The 22379-nt window shown below is 40.9% G+C and overlaps 3 protein-coding genes across 14 annotated transcripts; 2 read left to right on the plus strand and 1 right to left on the minus strand.

Moving 5' to 3' along the window:
* Window positions 1-155: 155 nt before the first annotated feature.
* On the plus strand, window positions 156-3725 carry LOC309720402 (deoxyribonuclease-2-alpha-like; the record flags this gene model as incomplete). Its single annotated transcript, XM_082557308.1, has 8 exons — window positions 156-834; window positions 1041-1138; window positions 1759-1897; window positions 1988-2078; window positions 2273-2434; window positions 2528-2701; window positions 3328-3483; window positions 3709-3725. Exons 1-8 carry the CDS (start codon window positions 832-834, stop codon window positions 3723-3725), a joined length of 840 nt encoding a protein of 279 aa, XP_082413434.1. The 5' UTR covers window positions 156-831.
* Window positions 3423-10688, plus strand: LOC309703017 (deoxyribonuclease-2-alpha-like; the record flags this gene model as incomplete). Of its 9 annotated transcripts, none has more annotated exons than XM_082527720.1 (13): window positions 3423-3483; window positions 3760-3857; window positions 4478-4616; window positions 4707-4797; window positions 4992-5153; window positions 5247-5420; window positions 6048-6188; window positions 7736-7833; window positions 8454-8592; window positions 8683-8773; window positions 8968-9129; window positions 9223-9396; window positions 10022-10688. In XM_082527720.1, 6 exons carry the CDS (start codon window positions 7748-7750, stop codon window positions 10444-10446), a joined length of 1077 nt encoding a protein of 358 aa, XP_082383846.1. In that variant the 3' UTR covers window positions 10447-10688. The 9 variants fall into 9 exon arrangements, with proteins under 9 accessions (XP_082383846.1, XP_082383847.1, XP_082383848.1 ...); XM_082527721.1 differs by having other exon boundaries at window positions 6054-6188; XM_082527722.1 differs by having other exon boundaries at window positions 4539-4616.
* Window positions 7753-22084, minus strand: gpatch1 (G patch domain containing 1). Of its 4 annotated transcripts, XR_014275820.1 has the most exons (22): window positions 21970-22084; window positions 20665-20799; window positions 20242-20327; window positions 19789-19949; window positions 19565-19662; window positions 19015-19073; window positions 18576-18818; window positions 18348-18495; window positions 18000-18079; window positions 17696-17912; window positions 17204-17500; window positions 15645-15823; window positions 15430-15557; window positions 15243-15331; window positions 14206-14417; window positions 13795-14128; window positions 13618-13695; window positions 13210-13325; window positions 13012-13127; window positions 12481-12596; window positions 8837-8961; window positions 7753-7800 (listed from the first exon to the last, which is right to left on the minus strand). XR_014275820.1 is itself a non-coding variant. In XM_082527686.1 (20 exons), the coding sequence occupies exons 1-20, from the start codon at window positions 22037-22039 to the stop codon at window positions 12563-12565; spliced, it is 2877 nt and encodes a 958-aa protein (XP_082383812.1). In that variant the 5' UTR covers window positions 22040-22084; the 3' UTR covers window positions 12458-12562. The 4 variants fall into 4 exon arrangements, 2 of the variants coding, with proteins under 2 accessions (XP_082383812.1, XP_082383811.1); XR_014275821.1 differs by lacking the exons at window positions 7753-7800; window positions 8837-8961 and adding an exon at window positions 9937-10111; XM_082527686.1 differs by lacking the exons at window positions 7753-7800; window positions 8837-8961 and having other exon boundaries at window positions 12458-12596; window positions 13618-13692.
* Window positions 22085-22379: the final 295 nt, after the last annotated feature.

The raw sequence follows: 22379 nt of genomic DNA on the forward strand, positions 1-22379 counted from the left end.
TTGTTGGTCTTCAGACAACAATTCTGACGGCTAAAGAACCAAATGGGACAGGCAAAAAAAAAAAAGAGAATCTGTCTCCTTTTTCCTGCTGCAGGTGAAGTCTTGATTTTTTCCAGCTTTGCTGATGAGTGATAAAACAAGACTGGCTAAACACCCGGCAACAGACCAGGGATACAGGTCTATGTGTTAAATGGCTGTAATGTTTATACATTATGGTTGATCAAAATCAGCAACTAACCCTCTAAACAGGAAGTGAGGTCACATCTCAATAACCACTAACATTTATATCATCATACCCTCCTGAAGGTTTTGCATAACCTCTGCTCACACCAATGGTGGTATTTAATGTCTTTTTTGAAAAAAATATTTTTGATTTATACTTTTGTTTGATTCCAAATCTGACAAAAAAAACCATCGATTGATCACATGTACAGTATGATGGCCGTCAGTTCAACCAGCTGTTGGAAAACAGCTGTTAAAGCAACTAATCAACAATTGTGGGATGAATAAAGCTCTGTAGTACTTGGAGTAATATTTGCTAAAAACTGTAACACTGTAGTTGCCAGGAGTGTAGGAAAAAAATGCTTGTATTAAACATCCATGGGTAAAATCTAATAAAGTATTTAGTTTGACAGCAAGAAAAGAAGTTTGCTGTCATGTCTGATACAAAACAAAGAAACTCCTCTTTTATTCATTTTCCTATCAATACAATATATTTAAAAGTCCAACGGTATTAAAATTCTTGACCATGGGTCAATGCAAATCATATTGTGGAGCTGTATAACTAAGGGTCAGTTCAGCTGAGGACTCACACACTCTTCACTCAGCCTGATGGTAAGTTGGTTTCTGTCTGTATTAGGATGGTGACACATTTGGTGCAGCACAGAATAACCTGTGAACTCAAGTCATGCTGTGATACTGAATTATGTTATTACCTGTAAAGACACTGCAGCCTGTAATAGTGGGCTAATTCTTTTTTTCATGTAAAGGGAAGATGATGTATTAAAATGATTTTTATTATTATTATTATGTTCTTTCAGGAAGTCCTTTGGATGATTGTCCTCACTGTTGGTCTGCTTGGCTCACATTGTGAGGGCGCTATATCCTGTAAAAATGAAGATGATAAAGATGTAGACTGGTAAGACAACATTTGAGCTATTCATTCATGTATACTGAATTATACATTAGTAACTTTGGTCTTCAAGTGCTTCAAAGCTGCGCTATGGTACCTTTTACACCTGCATTTCAACATAGTCATAGATGATGTTCAGACACTGTAACACTATTTTACACTGTTATTATCAGTTATTTTATATATTTCCATTTCATAAATAACGTCATTTCCAAGTATGGGAAGTTAAAACAGGGACATTAGACATACCTAATGCATTAAAACACTGAAGACAACACAATACTGTGACACTTGCCTCCTTTCTCCAGCCCTGCACATCTATTTTTAACACTCATCTTATTCTCACTTTATTGATCAAAAGAGGAAACATGGAAAGAAAACACTTTGCAAAGTTTCATAAGCTTCATCACATTTTAGCATCATGAGGAAGCCTGTGGAAAATACTATTCATAAAAGGCTCTGTTATTCATAGTTAAAGGTTTTCAGTCATATCTCTGCTTACTCATACAGGTGCTTGTGAGACTCGGGTATAACAGAGTTTGTTATTTTCTTCTTCCATGCTCAGTTAAGCTTCTCATCATTTATTGTGATCTTTGAATTTACTGACTTGTCTCTGACATCACCAGGTTTATTTTGTACAAGGTGAAAAACGGGTTTAACTATGTTTACACTGATTCAACCAACCAGAACCTTAGAAAGAATAACAAGCATGTCAACAACCAAGCTGGTGTCCTGGCAAATACCCTGAAGCCCTACTTTGAAAAAGTGAGATTAACTCCATGAGTTTCTGTTATTAGTGTGTATGCTCTTTGAGGAAAGACATAATTTATGTCATGTTTTTGTGGATTCTTTCAGGATAAGCAGTCATCAGATTTTGGATTCATTGCATACAATGACCAACCACCAACATCAAATAGTGTAAGTCCCACCCATGGCCACAGCAAAGGTGGGTAGAAATAATTTTTTAATAATAATAAAAATAACACAATAAATACTAATAAAAACACACCTGAGTTAAATGCGCTCTCCTTCACGCTCACCTCTGAGCATCAGAACCACAGCTGCTGTTATTCTCAGATCACTCAGCAGATGTTCTCTTCTTAATAATGACATGTGCTCTTTCATGTTCTTGTTCTGCAGGATTTGTGATGATAGATGAGGACAATGTAGTCTGGCTTTTACACAGCACACCAAGATTCCCCTTTTCTCATGAAAGCAATAATTTCTATCCTAAAAATGGGAAACGTAATGCACAGATATTTATGTGTGTAACACTGAAATCTACAGAGTCTGAAGAAATAGGTAAGAGCATGTCCAAGTTATTTCTTCATGTGTAGAGTGTATATGAAGTCTTAACACAGTAACATGTACATCCCTCATTTTGATGTTTTTCAGCTCAACATCTTAAAGATATCAAAGCTTATAAATTTGAAGAACACAATGCTAAGAGACTCACAGATTCTTCCCCCGTACCACGAGCGCGGCCCTATAACAAAGACTTGCGGTCAGCTGGTAATTTGCTGTTTAAACGCTTTGTTAAACAAACCTCAGCCACCAGGGATCCTGAAGGTGAGATTTCTGCTTCATTCGTTTAAGAAAAAAAAACCTTAAAACCACACTGTGAGTTTCCTGTGTGAAATAATTGTGACTTTCTGTAGTTTTCCCACCAAAGAGCTGAGAATCTTATTTACAAGGTGTGAAACGTCCAACCTAACACAGTCCTTTATTCTAACCCTCTAATGATTTGGCCTGTGAAACATCAGCTGGGTTATGAGTAGATCTAACTTTACAGAGTAGTTCTGTTCAAAATGTACTTCATTTAGATTTTAACTCTAAAAATAACTCACATTTAAAATTAAAAAATGATCCTGGTATGAAAATGTTGTGGAAGCTGAAAAATAAATCCTGTGAACACACGTTGTGCTGTAAGTTTGTATTGCCATGGAAACCTTTCATTAAGGTGTCAGCGTGACCCAGCCTCAGTGCAGAGTTAGTGCAGGGGAGTGTAGCAGCAGGGATCATACGAGGTCTGATGTTTGTAAAAGAAATGATTAAATAAGAAGAGCTGGAATTTCCCATAAACTCTCAGAAAGAGAAAGTCGAGTCAGGGTTGTTGTAAGCAACACTTTTCTTTTTTTATTCTGTTATTTTAAAACTATCTGATGGTTTCTTGGTGTTTGTCTTTCCTTTTGCAGTCGGAGATCTTTATGTCACCATTGCTGACACACTAAATACCAATTTATACATCCAGACCTGGCGCAGCGACCCTAATAAAGCTGATAAACGCCCACCTTCTGTAACTGGAAAAGGCAAAGAACTAGTCACCATCATGTCAGTAGACACTGCCGCAGGTAAATGGAATCATGGATGTGATCATTCCAAATGGTGTGTTTCTGAAACTCAAGACTGGATGTGTGTTGGTGACTCAAACAGAGAACCATCACAGTTCGAAAGGCCTGGTGGTGCACTGTGCATTAATAGCAAACCTGTGGCAGAAAAATTTAGGGAAATTAAAAAACTTTCTGTAAAGACACTGCAGCCTGTAATAGTGGGCTAATTCTTTTTTTCATGTAAAGGGAAGATGATGTATTAAAATGATTTTTATTATTATTATTATGTTCTTTCAGGAAGTCCTTTGGATGATTGTCCTCACTGTTGGTCTGCTTGGCTCACATTGTGAGGGCGCTATATCCTGTAAAAATGAAGATGGTGCAGATGTAGACTGGTAAGACAACATTTGAGCTATTCATTCATGTATACTGAATTATACATTAGTAACTTTGGTCTTCAAGTGCTTCAAAGCTGCGCTATGGTACCTTTTACACCTGCGTTTCAACATAGTCATAGATGATGTTCAGACACTGTAACACTATTTTACACTGTTATTATCAGTTATTTTATATATTTCCATTTCATAAATAACGTCATTTCCAAGTATGGGAAGTTAAAACAGGGACATTAGACATACCTAATGCATTAAAACACTGAAGACAACACAATACTGTGACACTTGCCTCCTTTCTCCAGCCCTGCACATCTATTTTTAACACTCATCTTATTCTCACTTTATTGATCAAAAGAGGAAACATGGAAAGAAAACACTTTGCAAAGTTTCATAAGCTTCATCACATTTTAGCATCATGAGGAAGCCTGTGGAAAATACTATTCATAAAAGGCTCTGTTATTCATAGTTAAAGGTTTTCAGTCATATCTCTGCTTACTCATACAGGTGCTTGTGAGACTCGGGTATAACAGAGTTTGTTATTTTCTTCTTCCATGCTCAGTTAAGCTTCTCATCATTTATTGTGATCTTTGAATTTACTGACTTGTCTCTGACATCACCAGGTTTATTTTGTACAAGGTGAAAAACGGGTTTAACTATGTTTACACTGATTCAACCAACCAGAACCTTAGAAAGAATAACAAGCATGTCAACAACCAAGCTGGTGTCCTGGCAAATACCCTGAAGCCCTACTTTGAAAAAGTGAGATTAACTCCATGAGTTTCTGTTATTAGTGTGTATGCTCTTTGAGGAAAGACATAATTTATGTCATGTTTTTGTGGATTCTTTCAGGATAAGCAGTCATCAGATTTTGGATTCATTGCATACAATGACCAACCACCAACATCAAATAGTGTAAGTCCCACCCATGGCCACAGCAAAGGTGGGTAGAAATAATTTTTTAATAATAATAAAAATAACACAATAAATACTAATAAAAACACACCTGAGTTAAATGCGCTCTCCTTCACGCTCACCTCTGAGCATCAGAACCACAGCTGCTGTTATTCTCAGATCACTCAGCAGATGTTCTCTTCTTAATAATGACATGTGCTCTTTCATGTTCTTGTTCTGCAGGAGTTGTGATGATAGATGAGGACAATGTAGTCTGGCTTTTACACAGCACACCAAGATTCCCCTTTTCTCATGAAAGCAATAATTTCTATCCTAAAAATGGGGAACGTAATGCACAGATATTTATGTGTGTAACACTGAAATCTACAGAGTCTGCAGAAATAGGTAAGAGCATGTCCAAGTTATTTCTTCATGTGTAGAGTGTATATGAAGTCTTAACACAGTAACATGTACATCCCTCATTTTGATGTTTTTCAGCTCAACATCTTAAAGATATCAATGCTTATAAATTTGAAGAACACAATGCTAAGAGACTCACAGATTCTTCCCCCGTACCACGAGCGCGGCCCTATAACAAAGACTTGCGGTCAGCTGGTAATTCGCTGTTTAAACGCTTTGTTAAACAAACCTCAGCCACCAGGGATCCTGAAGGTGAGATTTCTGCTTCATTCGTTTTAGAAAAAACCCCTTAAAACCACACTGTGAGTTTCCTGTGTGAAATAATTGTGACTTTCTGTAGTTTTCCCACCAAAGAGCTGAGAATCTTATTTACAAGGTGTGAAACGTCCAACCTAACACAGTCCTTTATTCTAACCCTCTAATGATTTGGCCTGTGAAACATCAGCTGGGTTATGAGTAGATCTAACTTTACAGAGTAGTTCTGTTCAAAATGTACTTCATTTAGATTTTAACTCTAAAAATAACTCACATTTAAAATTAAAAAATGATCCTGGTATGAAAATGTTGTGGAAGCTGAAAAATAAATCCTGTGAACACACATGTTGTGCTGTAAGTTTGTATTGCCATGGAAACCTTTCATTAAGGTGTCAGCGTGACCCAGCCTCAGTGCAGAGTTAGTGCAGGGGAGTGTAGCAGCAGGGATCATACGAGGTCTGATGTTTGTAAAAGAAATGATTAAATAAGAAGAGCTGGAATTTCCCATAAACTCTCAGAAAGAGAAAGTCGAGTCAGGGTTGTTGTAAGCAACACTTTTCTTTTTTTATTCTGTTATTTTAAAACTATCTGATGGTTTCTTGGTGTTTGTCTTTCCTTTTGCAGTCGGAGATCTTTATGTCACCATTGCTGACACACTAAATACCAATTTATACATCCAGACCTGGCGCAGCGACCGTGGAGAGCCTTCTGTAACTGGAAAAGGCAAAGAACTAGTCACCATCATGTCAGTAGACACTGCCGCAGGTAAATGGAATCATGGAAGTGATCATTCCAAATGGTGTGTTTCTGACACTCAAAACTGGATGTGTGTTGGTGACTCAAACAGAGAACCATCACAGTTCGAAAGGCCTGGTGGTGCACTGTGCATTAATAGCAAACCTGTGGCAGACGCATTTAGGGAAATTAAAAAACTTGAAGAGATTACAGCCGGTGCCACAGCCGGTGCCGCTGACAGTGACACAGTCAATGTCACTGTCAGCGGCACTGTCTTTTTTAATCTTTTCAAGTTTTTTAATTTCCCTAAATTTTTCTGCCACAGGTTGGCTATTAATGCACAGTGCACCACCAGGCCTTTTGAACTGTGATGGCTCTCTGTTTCTTTCTCCCTTTCCTATCTCTCACTCATGTCTGTCCCGTCTGTAACATCTGAAAATAAAATAAAATAAATAATAAAAACAAAGGTCGATCAAATGGACCAATACGCCAATGCCACGATGATCCATTTGGCAAAATAAATCCATCGGGTATCCTTGTTGGTCTTCAGACAACAATTCTGACGGCTAAAGAACCAAATGGGACAGGCAAAAAAAAAAAAAGAGAATCTGTCTCCTTTTTCCTGCTGCAGGTGAAGTCTTGATTTTTTCCAGCTTTGCTGATGAGTGATAAAACAAGACTGGCTAAACACCCGGCAACAGACCAGGGATACAGGTCTATGTGTTAAATGGCTGTAATGTTTATACATTATGGTTGATCAAAATCAGCAACTAACCCTCTAAACAGGAAGTGAGGTCACATCTCAATAACCACTAACATTTATATCATCATACCCTCCTGAAGGTTTTGCATAACCTCTGCTCACACCAATGGTGGTATTTAATGTCTTTTTTGAAAAAAATATTTTTGATTTATACTTTTGTTTGATTCCAAATCTGACAAAAAAAACCATCGATTGATCACATGTACAGTATGATGGCCGTCAGTTCAACCAGCTGTTGGAAAACAGCTGTTAAAGCAACTAATCAACAATTGTGGGATGAATAAAGCTCTGTAGTACTTGGAGTAATATTTGCTAAAAACTGTAACACTGTAGTTGCCAGGAGTGTAGGAAAAAAATGCTTGTATTAAACATCCATGGGTAAAATCTAATAAAGTATTTAGTTTGACAGCAAGAAAAGAAGTTTGCTGTCATGTCTGATACAAAACAAAGAAACTCCTCTTTTATTCATTTTCCTATCAATACAATATATTTAAAAGTCCAACGGTATTAAAATTCTTGACCATGGGTCAATGCAAATCATATTGTGGAGCTGTATAACTAAGGGTCAGTTCAGCTGAGGACTCACACACTCTTCACTCAGCCTGATGGTAAGTTGGTTTCTGTCTGTATTAGGATGGTGACACATTTGGTGCAGCACAGAATAACCTGTGAACTCAAGTCATGCTGTGATACTGAATTATGTTATTACCTGTAAAGACACTGCAGCCTGTAATAGTGGGCTAATTCTTTTTTTCATGTAAAGGGAAGATGATGTATTAAAATGATTTTTATTATTATTATTATGTTCTTTCAGGAAGTCCTTTGGATGATTGTCCTCACTGTTGGTCTGCTTGGCTCACATTGTGAGGGCGCTATATCCTGTAAAAATGAAGATGATAAAGATGTAGACTGGTAAGACAACATTTGAGCTATTCATTCATGTATACTGAATTATACATTAGTAACTTTGGTCTTCAAGTGCTTCAAAGCTGCGCTATGGTACCTTTTACACCTGCGTTTCAACATAGTCATAGATGATGTTCAGACACTGTAACACTATTTTACACTGTTATTATCAGTTATTTTATATATTTCCATTTCATAAATAACGTCATTTCCAAGTATGGGAAGTTAAAACAGGGACATTAGACATACCTAATGCATTAAAACACTGAAGACAACACAATACTGTGACACTTGCCTCCTTTCTCCAGCCCTGCACATCTATTTTTAACACTCATCTTATTCTCACTTTATTGATCAAAAGAGGAAACATGGAAAGAAAACACTTTGCAAAGTTTCATAAGCTTCATCACATTTTAGCATCATGAGGAAGCCTGTGGAAAATACTATTCATAAAAGGCTGTGTTATTCATAGTTAAAGGTTTTCAGTCATATCTCTGCTTACTCATACAGGTGCTTGTGAGACTCGGGTATAACAGAGTTTGTTATTTTCTTCTTCCATGCTCAGTTAAGCTTCTCATCATTTATTGTGATCTTTGAATTTACTGACTTGTCTCTGACATCACCAGGTTTATTTTGTACAAGGTGAAAAACGGGTTTAACTATGTTTACACTGATTCAACCAACCAGAACCTTAGAAAGAATAACAAGGATGTCAACAACCAAGCTGGTGTCCTGGCAAATACCCTGAAGCCCTACTTTGAAACAGTGAGATTAACTCCATGAGTTTCTGTTATTAGTGTGTATGCTCTTTGAGGAAAGACATAATTTATGTCATGTTTTTGTGGATTCTTTCAGGATAAGCAGTCATCAGATTTTGGATTCATTGCATACAATGACCAACCACCAACATCAAATAGTGTAAGTTCCACCCATGGCCACAGCAAAGGTGGGTAGAAATAATTTTTTAATAATAATAAAAATAACACAATAAATACTAATAAAAACACACCTGAGTTAAATGCGCTCTCCTTCACGCTCACCTCTGAGCATCAGAACCACAGCTGCTGTTATTCTCAGATCACTCAGCAGATGTTCTCTTCTTAATAATGACATGTGCTCTTTCATGTTCTTGTTCTGCAGGAGTTGTGATGATAGATAAGGACAATGTAGTCTGGCTTTTACACAGCACACCAAGATTCCCCTTTTCTCATGAAAGCAATAATTTCTATCCTAAAAATGGGAAATGTAATGCACAGATATTTATGTGTGTAACACTGAAATCTACAGAGTCTGCAGAAATAGGTAAGAGCATGTCCAAGTTATTTCTTCATGTGTAGAGTGTATATGAAGTCTTAACACAGTAACATGTACATCCCTCATTTTGATGTTTTTCAGCTCAACATCTTAAAGATATCAATGCTTATAAATTTGAAGAACACAATGCTAAGAGACTCACAGATTCTTCCCCCGTACCACGAGCGCGGCCCTATAACAAAGACTTGCGGTCAGCTGGTAATTTGCAGTTTAAACGCTTTGTTAAACAAACCTCAGCCACCAGGGATCCTGAAGGTGAGATTTCTGCTTCATTCGTTTTAGAAAAAAACCCTTAAAACCACACTGTGAGTTTCCTGTGTGAAATAATTGTGACTTTCTGTAGTTTTCCCACCAAAGAGCTGAGAATCTTATTTACAAGGTGTGAAACGTCCAACCTAACACAGTCCTTTATTCTAACCCTCTAATGATTTGGCCTGTGAAACATCAGCTGGGTTATGAGTAGATCTAACTTTACAGAGTAGTTCTGTTCAAAATGTACTTCATTTAGATTTTAACTCTAAAAATAACTCACATTTAAAATTAAAAAATGATCCTGGTATGAAAATGTTGTGGAAGCTGAAAAATAAATCCTGTGAACACACGTTGTGCTGTAAGTTTGTATTGCCATGGAAACCTTTCATTAAGGTGTCAGCGTGACCCAGCCTCAGTGCAGAGTTAGTGCAGGGGAGTGTAGCAGCAGGGATCATACGAGGTCTGATGTTTGTAAAAGAAATGATTAAATAAGAAGAGCTGGAATTTCCCATAAACTCTCAGAAAGAGAAAGTCGAGTCAGGGTTGTTGTAAGCAACACTTTTCTTTTTTTATTCTGTTATTTTAAAACTATCTGATGGTTTCTTGGTGTTTGTCTTTCCTTTTGCAGTCGGAGATCTTTATGTCACCATTGCTGACACACTAAATACCAATTTATACATCCAGACCTGGCGCAGCGACCGTGGAGAGCCTTCTGAAACTGGAAAAAACAAACTAGTCACCATCATGTCAGTAGACACTGGAATGGAATGGAAATGGGATCATGGAAGTGATCATTCCAAATGGTGTGTTTCTGAAACTCAAGACTGGATGTGTGTTGGTGACTCAAACAGAGAACCATCACAGTTCAAAAGGCCTGGTGGTGCACTGTGCATTAATAGCAAACCTGTGGCAGAAAAATTTAGGGAAATTAAAAAACTTGAAAAGATTAAAAAAGCCGGTGCCACAGCCGGTGCCGCTGACAGTGACATTGACTGTGGCACTGACAGTGACACTGGTCCACCCCCTAAAAAACCAAAAGTAGTACATGGTTAACTGCAGCAGACAACCGCCTCGGTCTTGTTTTCTATCTACGTTCACCAGTTTCATATTTATTGTAAATTCATTTCAGATTTTATCAAAGTGAAGCTGACTTGAATCTGGTGCTGACATCGTCACTCTTGTCAGTGTTATCTAATGTTTCTGTGAACGATATGAAATTAAAAACATTTGATGGATATTTCACAGTGTGCTTCCTTTGCTCATGGAAACCATAGAAATAAATGACTTTGCATGAATCTGTCTTGTTTTTACTCCGAGGTCCTGTTTCTGTCTGATGACTTTTAAAATTATTCAAACTAGCCCCTGCAGTCAGACATCTTTATTTTTATGGTTTAGTAGATTCTGATTTGCTAAACCAGGTTTTATACTGAAATTTTTCTTCTGTAACAGGTCTTCTTTTATAGGCCCAGTTTTTTGGCCTACTCTTTTTAGTTTTGTTATTGGCAATATTGAGAAGTGTTATTGTTGATTTCGAATATATTCGATATAGTCTATCCAATTAAGGTTAAAGTCATGTTTTTAGCTGTTAGAATCTGATGAGCAATAATTTATAGCTGATTCAAATGGCTAAATAACCTCCCCAACATGTCTTAAAGTTCTCCAGAGGCCTGGGAATGAACTAATCACTTGATACAGGTGTGTTGACACAGGGTGATATCTAAAACCTGCAGGACAAGTCCAGGCCTCGAGTTCCTGCAGCATACCGGAACTCGAGGCCTGGACTTGTCCACCGCTGCTTTAAACACTTCAAGCTGTAAGCTGCAGTTCCTGTATGAACTGAACAACTCTGAAAATCTAAGAAACAGTTGAGTTTCTCTCCTCGAAAGCTAAGATGGACAGACTGAACATGCAGACTGGACTTTGTCACAGTGGAGCATGAAACAAGGAACAAGAACACTCATGCACAACTTTTCTCCCTTTCTAAAGTAAAACAGCTGAAAGATGTATGAGAGACATTTTCATTTGCATTTAAAGCTGTGTTTGACAAAGGCTGCATCCCAGTTCAGGGTCTGCAGCCTTTAAGGCCGCATCTTAAGGCAGATTACGTCACAGCGGCGCAATGAAGGCTGTCCCAATTCAAAGGCTGCTTGAAATGCGGCCCTGATATGAGTCCTCCATTTTCCTGAATTTTAAGGAATCCGGCTGTATCCCAATTCAGGGTCTGCAGCCTTAAATCTATAGATTTACAGTATAATTTGAAATGAATAAATCCTGATTATTGATCCTGATCAAAGATTTATAGAATAATGAAACTCTTTTATTACTGGTTTTGTCCATGTTTACTTTCACCTGTCGACTGTGTAGCTCAAAGTCACAAGTGACATTTACACAACATATTCTTCATTCCACAGTTTCACAAACTGTGAAACAAGCTAACAAAGAGCTTGTTTGTGCTGCTTCTTCCTCCGGGTCTCTCTTGGAAATGAGGATATTTTTCCTTCTGATTAAATAAAGATGAAAAAAAAAATAGAACTGCTTCTGTCTGAGATGTGGTGAAACGTGGAATCCAGTAATTGTGACACATACATCCATTTGTAACGCATTTCTTACCAATCTGTAATCTTGGATTAATGTTTGTAATATTATATCAATGTCAAGCTTAAACGACGTCACACACAGAAGTCTCTGAAATCATCAGAATATGTAGCAAAAGTTCTAAAAGATCACAGTTTTCTCTTTGTGTCAATATCAATAAACTTCTTACAATGTAACTGGTAACGAAGGAATCTATACGGGGCAGCAGGAATGTTACCACAGCAACCCAAATCAGCTGTTCCTTTCCTTCTCCATAGTAATCGTGGTTACACGTCTTTTCTGCCCAATGTGGCCTTTTTGGTCTCGAGTGTAACCTAAGGTTTCATCGTTTGCAATCGATGAATGGAAACAGACTGTGACAGTGACATGTTCACCTCCTTTAAGAGAGAGTTCTTCACTTAAACACAAAACGTCAGTTTTTCGTGTGATTGAAGGTTTCCCAGCAGGTCAGTAAATACAGAACACTTGGTTATAAAGATTTTTTGTTATTACCTAAAACTACACAGCAGGTAATCTGTCAGGTGAAACAATCAGCTGACTGACGGTCCTCACAGAGGACAGACCTCCAACTGATTCACCACATCTGATGGGAGCGGATGCTCTTTAGTCTGGAAGAGAAAACAAACACACAGACAGTGAAGAAGACGGTTCGAGGTGCTTTGCATACGACACTAAATTCAGTGTTTAAAAATAAAAGCATCTGTTTACTAAACGTAAACACAACACTCCCCCCTCTAAGAGATCTGATAAATAAAAATGATATCAGAATCAGAAGAACAGATGAAAACAAACTCTGTTCTTAATTGAACGCAGTGCGTTTCTGTCGGTGAGCGATGGATTACGGATTTAAAACGTTTTGGTGGAAACAAAAAAAAGAGAGAAAAAAACTCTAAATATTGTTAATAATGATTGTTTTGCATACACAGCTTCCGACTTACATCAGCACTTTATAACAAACTAATTTCCAAATGTCTCCCACTCCATCAGGGTCATCTTTCGATGCTCTGACAGGTGACCTCTGACCTTTTTAGCAGCTCGTCTGTCGACACCTGTCCGTCTTCACCTTCCTGCTCGCCGGCTCCTCCTCCTTGCTCTTCTTCGGCTGCTTCTTTGTGCTTGTGCTTCTTGTGTTTCTTCTTCTGCAAAGAAAAAAGAAGTCACAGCTTCAGCGTGAGGAAGGAGCCATTTTATCTGATCTGATCCTTATTCTTCGTTTTCTACCTTCTTTTCCTTCTTGTGTTTGTAATGCTTCTTTTTCTTGTGTTTCTTCTCTTTGCTCTTCTTGCCCGTTTTAACCTCCTTGATTGGAGGGCACATGGAGGCGGCGCCCCCTCTGACTAAACACAGGAACAACAGGCAGAGGTTATTAATCCTCCAGCAACGCTTTTACGAAGCAGGATGCACTTAATGAAGTAGAAGCAGAAGAGGAGCAGTGAAAGCGTCGATGAACAGACGCTCTAGTTCTACACACTGAATGTGGATCGATTCACACGAATGTAACCCAGCTGAGCTGATCACAGAGAGACTGCTGTATCTATAAAAACAATGTCCACGCAAGGGAAACCATGTGACTGGGTCACGGTGAATAAACTTGAGCTGTCTGTTGTTGATCTGGTGGGTGACACTCACTCAGAGCAGCCGAGGGAGGCGGCAGCTTCGGCCCAAACTCCTCCTCTTCCTGTTCGGAGGCCTGAGTGGAAACTGCTGCTTTTGAAGGAGCAGAGAGGAAAAGAGTTAACAGAGTTATGCTCGACAGGGACGTGAGATTAGAGGAAAGGTTAAGGTGATTCAGCAAACTCAGAGTACCTGCTTGGTGACTGGAGGAGGTGGTGGCTGAGGAGGAGGCGGTGGCTGAGGAGGAGGTGGTGGCTGAGGAGGAGGCGGTGGCTGAGGAGGAGGCGGTGGTGCTGAAGAGGTTCAGTGGCTCCGAGTCCACTTTTCCTTCATCCTCCTTTGTCACCTTTTCTTCCTCCTCATCGCTGCTCTCCCCCTCTGATGAAGAGGAGGACTTCTCATCAGAGGAGCTGGCAAAGATGGCCTTAAACAGATCCATGGGAGGCCTGCTCTCCTCTTCCTCCTCCTCCTCTTCTTCATCACCTTCTTTCTTCAGCTCTGAGCTCTGCTGCTCTGATGACTTTATCTGTAGAAGGAAGGATAAACTCTTTAGATTTAAGGACTTCCTCGCCTGCTGGTTTGGACACTTTGCTCTTTCACTACCTCCGGTTTGCTTCCTGGAGCCTGATCGCTGCTGCTGATTGAGGCAGGTAAAGCAGGTAAGGCAGGCGTGGGGGTGTGCTCCACTTTGGTCTCGGTCTGGTTGCGTGCAGCACTGAGAAGCTCACCCAGCGGGTCCTCCTTCTTCTTCTCCACCTTCTGCTCAGAGACATCCCACCTGGACTTCTTCCCGGATTCTGGAGGTTTTGGAGGTGCTGAAGAGAAACAATGAGCTTAATCTGTGAGCACAAACACTGTGGTGTTAAACGGAAACTAAGAAAACATCAAATTTGTGTTAAGGCTACAAAGAAACTTAAATTCATGGAGGAAAAAAACGGAAAGAAAGTATCAATTTAATAAAAGCAATCACTTCAGTTTTCCTGTCTTTACTTTTTTATCCTAAATAAATCCTGATTGGTTAACAAACCTCAGTCTGAGGAACAGCAGATTTAATCCTTAAAACATTTAAATAAATTCTTACATAACTCTTCAGTCACACTGAGATATTCTTTGATAAAAATGAGTTCGGATCAGTTTTCATCTACTTGAGTTTTAAAAACACATTTAACTTTCATTTGTGCTGAAAAAAAAATCTGTCTACTTTACTGAGGTTTAGTGTGACTGTGACAGGGCAGGATGTGATAAAGCTGCTGCAGTCAGAAACATTTACTCGCTTTGGCTCATCGATGTGTAAATGGAGCTTGGGAGCTCGCTCACGTCTCGCTGTCAAAGCTAACACTGCTTAACTGCTTCGTGCACTGACAGCTGCTCGTGTGGCCGACAGAAACAAGCCAAGCAGGCAAAAGTTGATACTGAAGGTCTGATCTTCCCTCTCAGCACACCTGGGAACATCTTTTATGTTTAAAATAATACTGAGCATTATTACAGGTGGGTGCTGTGGGTGGCAGTAAAGACAACATGGATTCAAACAAGCTTTTAAGTTAAAGAAACAAGAAAAGGGGCTTAAAGTTCTCTTACAGAATATTCTACTGCTTGCCTGTTAAAACTCTTTAGCGCCTCCTGTGTGTGAATGAAGTTACCTGCAGCCTCTCTGCTCTCAGTCACAGTCAGGAAATTGAAGACTGAAAACTTGTCTCTCTTCACTTTGGGCAGACCCACAATACCGGACCTGCAGGACCAATCACAGTGAGACTTTAGCTCAGCAGAGTTTGGATTTAACCTCGACGTTCTGTTTAGAGCTGATTCAGTCCGATCTGTGTGCCGTACCCGGGGTAGGGGTCGGGCACGTTGAATCTTTTGCAGAGCAGTTTGTCAGGATACCACTCGAACGTTTCTCTGGTCAGTTTTCCAAACATCTTCATCTTTACTGCAGACTGTTTGTCATCCAGGTCTCCCTGACAACCAAAAGAAAGCATCAGTGACTCCTGAGCTTACCTGCAGTGTAGGGGTGTGGTTTTTTACAGCACCAGGTGGCGTCCTACCTCTTGGTCCTGGCTGACCTCCACGCTGTCATCGTCCTCCTGGTCTTTGGCTCTGGTGAAGCGGGAGGACAGCGAGGAGGAGGTGGGCCGGTACAAGATAGAAGCTCGGACAAACTCCTCCCTCTCCCGGCTGCGCTCCCACTCTGTCATTCCCGGGTCTAGACTCTGCTCCAGAGCGTCTGAGGGACACACAGAAGATTTTTACATTTTAATATCCAGGCGGTCTCTAATGTGGGAGCTTTAATCCAGCGTCTGTGTTAGCCAGTAATCACATATACGCACGTGCTCAGACACGTAGGAGCATTAACCCTCTGGGGTCCAGGGTATAATTGGCCATTTTTGACTACTTGATTTTACTTCTATATTTCACCGTTAAAAACTGTTTATCTTGCCTTGTTTGGTATCATTATTTTCAGCACAACCTCAAATATCTGAAATTTGAGTTATTTTTTCATTTTGGCAAACTATATTAGAACAAATGATCTAAATTCAGACAAATAATTCAAAATCCGAGTAGAAAAAAGTTATTTTTTACTGTAAAACCCACAAACATGTTTAACGAATCATTTTCATAACTTGAAATGCAAATAGAAATTGTACATTTCTAAAAATTATGCACAAGATTTGCAAACAACAAAGTTATATGGTACTATTCACCTAAAAATGCAGCCAAGGCCTCAGGCGTTTATATAACCATTTAAATCTATTTACAGAACAATCAGCTGTGCTGCATCAAATAAGAAGACACAAATTATTTGTGCCGGTCCAAAAAAATAGTTTGTGTTCAGTATAAGACAGAGGAGAACAGCACCGGCCTAAACCTGCAGGTCTGACAGCAGGAGGAGCATCAGTCCCGTTTTCCATGTGGGAACAGCGTTTACACTGGAATCTGCCTTTGGTGGCGTTTTTGGAGCAAATGTGACATTCAGCAGTATAACTGACACACAATACAAGACAATAACTACACAACACACTAACTACAGCCTCCAAACACGCTAAACGTCACTAATGTCTCACATATGAAAACTCGCTCTCTCTCTCACAGGTGTCACTCCTAAATCTTCCCCTTCTCCCTAAGCAACCAAGTGCCACATGTTACCATATCATTTTTTTGATTGGCTGACATGGTAAACTCTAACATCAAATAGGGAAGGGGTGTTTTTTCTTTCTTCACTCGTAAGCGGAGAGTGTTTGCGAGCGCTGTCTGTAGAAAACGCCGTTTTTACCGTTCTTCCTGCTGTAAACGCCGCTGTTTTGTTGAGAAAAAAACATCACGTGTATTTTTTATCATAACTCTGGTTTTACGTGGCCCATCGACACAATTCAAAAACTGGTATATAGTTTGAAGTCTGCACTTTCGACCCAAGTTGAAATGGCGACTCAGAGTCGCTGCATCTTGTAGCTGTGACGTCTTAAATTGGTCATGTGATTTTGACGCGCCGACGCGTTCGTCGACCCCAGAGGGTTAATGATGGTTTTTGTGGTTTAACTAAAACTGTACCAACTATATCAAAGGATCCTGCAGTGCATGATGGGACCTGCAGGGCGGAGCCTCGTACCATTGTCTCCCTGCTTGAGACGGCTCAGGTAGAGTTCGTAGCGTGCCTGCTTGCTGGGGTTTTTCTCAAATGGTTTGAAGGTCTGTGACGATGTTTGGATGCCTCTCCACGCTGCCAGAGCTTCCTGCTGGAGGCCGGAGGAGGCAGGCAGCACTTGTGCAGACTTCCCTGATGTCTGCGAGGCATGACCGGAGACGGGGGTGGAGGTTTTGGCCGAGGGCGGGTTAGAGGAGTTGCGGAAGCTGAGCAGGCGCTGCCTGTCCTCGGGCCTCAGCAGCTCCATGACCGAACTGGGACCTGATCGGGATGAAGTTGGGAAAACATCACCAGCAGCATTAACGCACTCGCCATCAGAATGGGACACGATGTCCTGATTATCCTACATTTTTAATTAATCTAGAAAAACTACATATAGTTTCAACCGTTTTTAATTTTCCTCATTTGTTGTTTTTTGCACTTCTGTGGTTGCTTCATTTTTCAGCCATCTCTTACCTTGCAGGGCGTCCTCTCCCAGCAGCGCCCTCCTCTGGCCAGAGTCCAGCTGGTGGCGTCCTGCTTGCTGGGGCTCCTCTTTGACCATGTGGCCTTTGGACACCCGGAGAGCCTCGGCCAACGCGGGGCTGACCCCGGAAAGATGCGAAACATCGACCGAAGGACGGAAATGATGGACTGGACGATAATCGCGAGGCAGACAGGGAGGCGGGAAGATCTACAGAGAGATACAGAAACATGAGGGGTGTGTCCAGGTACTGATGAGGACAGATATGATCAGATCAGATATGTTGAAGCTCCTCACTGTTTTTTCCTCGAGGGGTTTCTGTGCCAGAGTGAATCCTTCCAGGATTTTGCCGAGATACGAAGCATCTTTACTTCTGACTGGAAGCAAAAATAAAATCCAAATAATTTTCCATCTTACTTCATGAATGCTTTCATTTCAGTTTTTCATGGACAAAAGAGAGAGAGACATTATTCTTTAATAATTAAAAAAAACTAAAAAATACACCTCTCTGGTGGAGAAAGTATTAAAAATGATTTCCCTGCTCTAAAATAAGGCTGACTGACAAAGAGCTTCTCTGTGTGAAAAAGCTTAATGACTGGTTTAAAAAATGCCTGGAACGTTCCAGGTTTTCCCAGGAAGCATTACCTTTCTTCTTAGTGTACTGCTGCGGGGCCGTCCAGCCGTACAGGCTGTCGCCCGGCTCCTCTTCTCCCAGGATTGTGTCGTATCTGGACATGGAGTCTCTGTGGTACACGTCTTCATCGTCATCCTCTAACGCACCCACGCCAAAGGCCTGCAGGTCAAAGGTCAGCAGCCAAACACTTTGTATTTAAAAAAGACAACCAAAAACACTTCTGGGTTTTGTGGGCTCACCTGTCCGACCACTCCTCCTCTCCTCGAGCTGCTCTTTGTGTCTCCGAACAGGCGATTCCTCGTCTCAGACTGAGGTTTAAACAGATCGATGTGTTCAGCCGTGCCGTGACCCAGCAACGCCAGGCTCGGGTCCAGACCGCGGTACCCCAAACCCTGAACTCCCAACCTAGGGTTGAAGTCCACCGGAGTTACATCCTTCGGGGCAAAGGTCACGTTCTCTGGGGCAAACTCCTCATCGTCATCCTGATGAGGCAGAGAGATTTCATGCACGCACAGGTGAAAATATGCAGCATGCATTATGAATTTCAGATTCATTATGCAGCATGCATTATGAATTTCAGATTCATTATGCAGCATGCATTATGAATTTCAGATTCAGTTTAGATCGTCCTCCATCAGGTTCTGTGTTAAAATATTCTGTCTAAGCAGCCGCACTCACCTCCGATTCCTCCGAACCAGCAGGGGGCAGCGTGCAGCCGTAAACTTTACCTCCACCGTCTGTCAGGAGGACAAAGTGTCAGTATTTACACATTATAACTAACACCAGACAGATACAGGATTCATGCTGAAATGAAACACAGCATAAGGGGAAGTAGGAAAAACAGAATTTAAAAAACCGGCATCAAACATCAAAGCTGCTGCGAATCTTCACTTGAGACGCTGAGTGGACTGATTCAGTATTTCATTTTTTCAAGTTCTGGTTTTAAATGATCCAAGACACCAAAGCTAACTCCACCTCCTCATCGGCAGCCTCAGAGTGAATGTGCTCACATGGTTTTTACTGACACAGTTTATTCTGTGTGAAAAGACATCAAAGACGGGAAAAAGCTTCAAGTTTCCGAACTCACATGAATCAGATCACAGTGAGCAAACTACAGGTGTGAAAACGCCCTAAGTCAAGTGTCACAGGGATTATTTTACCCTTTACAAACTCCTGAATTTCTCTTATTGGTCAAGCAACCTTGTGCCTGTAAAGATGACACACTTACCCATCTGCTGCCTGCGAGCTTTCCTCTTCACACGAGGCCCGACGCCCTGACCTTCCTTCCAGCCCATCTTCATCAGCAGCTCCACCCCGATGGAAGACCTGAGAGACAAAACAAACACACCTCAGAGCAAATTCACTCTGCAAACTGTTAAAGAGGGAAGGATGGTGCTGCAGAAGCAGGGTGCTGGGACACAGTTGGTGGGATGTGGGTGTGGCAGCAGTTACCTGGCAGGTGCGATCAGCTCCTCCAGCAGCGTGTCTCCGGGGATCAGAGCCGCCTGAGCGCTGATGGCTCTCGCCTTCTCTCCGGCCTCGTCTCTGCGGCTGGACGAGAACTCCTGACTGGTGGTGATCTCTCTGGGAGCGATGCCGTGTTCGCTGAAATCCTGACAAACACCAACAACGATGTGCATCAGCTCCACTAAACCTGAACCTCAAACCTCCTCACGTCTCTTCTGAAACATGTTCTGCATACCGGAAAGACCAAGCACTCAAACGCTGCAGCGTAAAAGCTATAAAATCAGCTTTAGATGATTTCCAGACATCAGACAGCTACTCTGACAGAAGCGTATAAAATGTTATTTGATATTTTAGGGTATTTGACGTTATTTGGATAAAGTCCCAGATTTTCTTTTACATGTGAATAAAAAACCTTCCCCTCTCTCTGGGTGGTTGTACCTCCTCGTCCATGAAATCTTCTGGCCTGGCATGGTGTTTCTCAGCTTTCTGTTGCCGTGACGACACAAAGGCTGACGGGGCCCAGCCTAAAAAGACACGGGGACGCCAAATGTCAAGATATGGAATCAAAATTAAAATGCTTGAGCTGAAAAAGCGGTTTCACTGTTTGCAGAACAACATCTGCGACGGACGCCAGCATCGCAACATGGAACAAAAGTGGAGGACAAAAAAGAGAAAACAACACGCAGCTACAAAGCAGCCAGGTCTGCTCTAAAGCCAACTTCAAAATCAGAGGCTGGACTGAACCAAACACCGTTAGCTTTACGATGAGGGGACACCACCTCCCCTTACACGTCTGCATGCAGCGCTCCATAAATATCACATTAACTAAAATATGTGTGAACTCTACAGGAGGTCTCTCACCTTCTTTTGAGCCGACAGTGTTGAAGTATCCGGCTGAAAAGCCTCCAGTGAACGCTCCGTGGAACCTCTTATATCGTCCCTTCTCATCTTTGACCGTCTGATCGTGGAGCGGGACGGGCTTCTTCAGCGGCTCGTCTGTGAAAACACGGCAATTTTTAAATGGTAAACATTGAAATGGGAAAACATTTAAAATTGTTGTCAATTCTGTACAAAACAGAGGTTGTAGTAAACTATAAGGATTTGGAAGTAATTTATTGCTGATTTATACACTGGTCAAAAATGAAGCAAAGGCAACAACAAGACAACCCCCCAAAAAGCAGATGAGGGCACAGTCCATTGCTCTCTCCTTTTCTCTCCTCTTTCTTTTGCTAGCGTCACCGATGATCACCACTTGTCACTGCTGGCAGCCTGAGATGGTGTCTGTATCCTATTTGGGTTGCACAGGTAGTCCAGCTCCTCCATGTGTATCATCTTTGTCTCAAGAATGTGGAGGAGATACCAGGAGATGGAGCCGTAGAAGGTCATCACCCAAGATCGGCATCTGCTCCTTTGTGTGAGGAGCAGGATGAGCTCTGCTATAAGATGACCTTCAGCTGGTTACCCGTTTGCATGTTTCTGACCAAACAGTCAGAAAAAGACTTCATGACGGTGGCTGGAAGGTCCAATATCCTTCAGTGGGACCCGCGCTCACAGCCCAGCACCATGCAGAACCAGCGGGTCCACCGCCGGAGCCCAGGGTAGGCTCACACTGCGCTATGAGTTAACCACTACACCAGAGTCTGTGTAATACAATTTCTTTTTTCCTCCAACTAGTAACGACATTTACTGATATTCTTCTTTTTGTTTTCCCGCATTAAACACACTAAAAATAATCTACATCCTGTAACGATATTTAAGACACACAATGTCGCACAAAGCCACAGTATAGTCTTTACCGCAGTAAGCACACAAATCACACACACTGCAGCTTCAGATTTGAAGGGGAAAAAATAAATGGCAGCTTTCTCTACAACTTTGAGGCCGAACTGAAGACCTGATAGTGCTGAAACTTTAGAGATGAGAAATGGCACTGTATTCAGTAGTTATGTTCAACTACTTTAATCAGCAACATTAACATAAAGGGTTTTTGAATGAGGTCTGGGTTTCAAACTAGGAGGCTATGATTGCGCTTAGCTAGCTGCTCGTTAGCTGAACTCAGTGAAGTAGCGCTGCGAACGGCGCAGCTAGTAACGCTTTGCTTTAAACACCTGGGAGATTTTTTAAATGCAAGTAAACAGATGACCGAGATCATAAAATTCACCCCACCTTCTTCCAAAGGTTCCAAAGGAGTCCCGTAAGTCACAAAATCTTCATCGCTGTCGCTGTCGGACGCCATGATTTATTTTTTTACTCCGTTTACGGTATCCGCAAAAGGACAAACTTTGTGAAGTGTACTTTAGCGCTTTACAAGAACGGTTGGGGAAAATAGCGACACCTTGCGTTAGCTACAAATAACTACATCAGCTGTAACTACATTCACTCAAACTTTAGTAAAATATTTATGTGAGACACTTTCCCTGTTGTGAGGATATCTGTGCAGATATAGCTTGCCTTAAAATCAACAAATCAACAATTGTAAATATTTCATATAATTCATTTAAGATAAGATAAGGCATATTGAAACATTTACTTATTATTAAAATAAAGTCTAATATCTTAAAGTCTAGCAAAATAAC

The sequence above is a fragment of the Aulonocara stuartgranti genome (genome assembly GCF_965226115.1).
Source record: "Aulonocara stuartgranti genome assembly, chromosome: 1".
NCBI lineage: Eukaryota > Metazoa > Chordata > Actinopteri > Cichliformes > Cichlidae > Aulonocara > Aulonocara stuartgranti.

What these genes read in the sequence shown, in the direction of transcription:
- gpatch1 (XM_082527685.1), bottom strand. Translation starts at nt 22,039, where the DNA reads ATGGCGTCCGACAGCGACAGCGATGAAGATTTTGTGACTTACGGGACT. An exon ending in GCAGTACACTAAGAAGAAAG is followed by an intron (nt 18,080 to 18,347) that starts GTAATGCTTCCT and finishes TTTTGCTTCCAG; the next exon opens with TCAGAAGTAAAGATGCTTCG. An exon ending in GGGAGAGGACGCCCTGCAAG is followed by an intron (nt 17,501 to 17,695) that starts GTAAGAGATGGC and finishes CATCCCGATCAG; the next exon opens with GTCCCAGTTCGGTCATGGAG.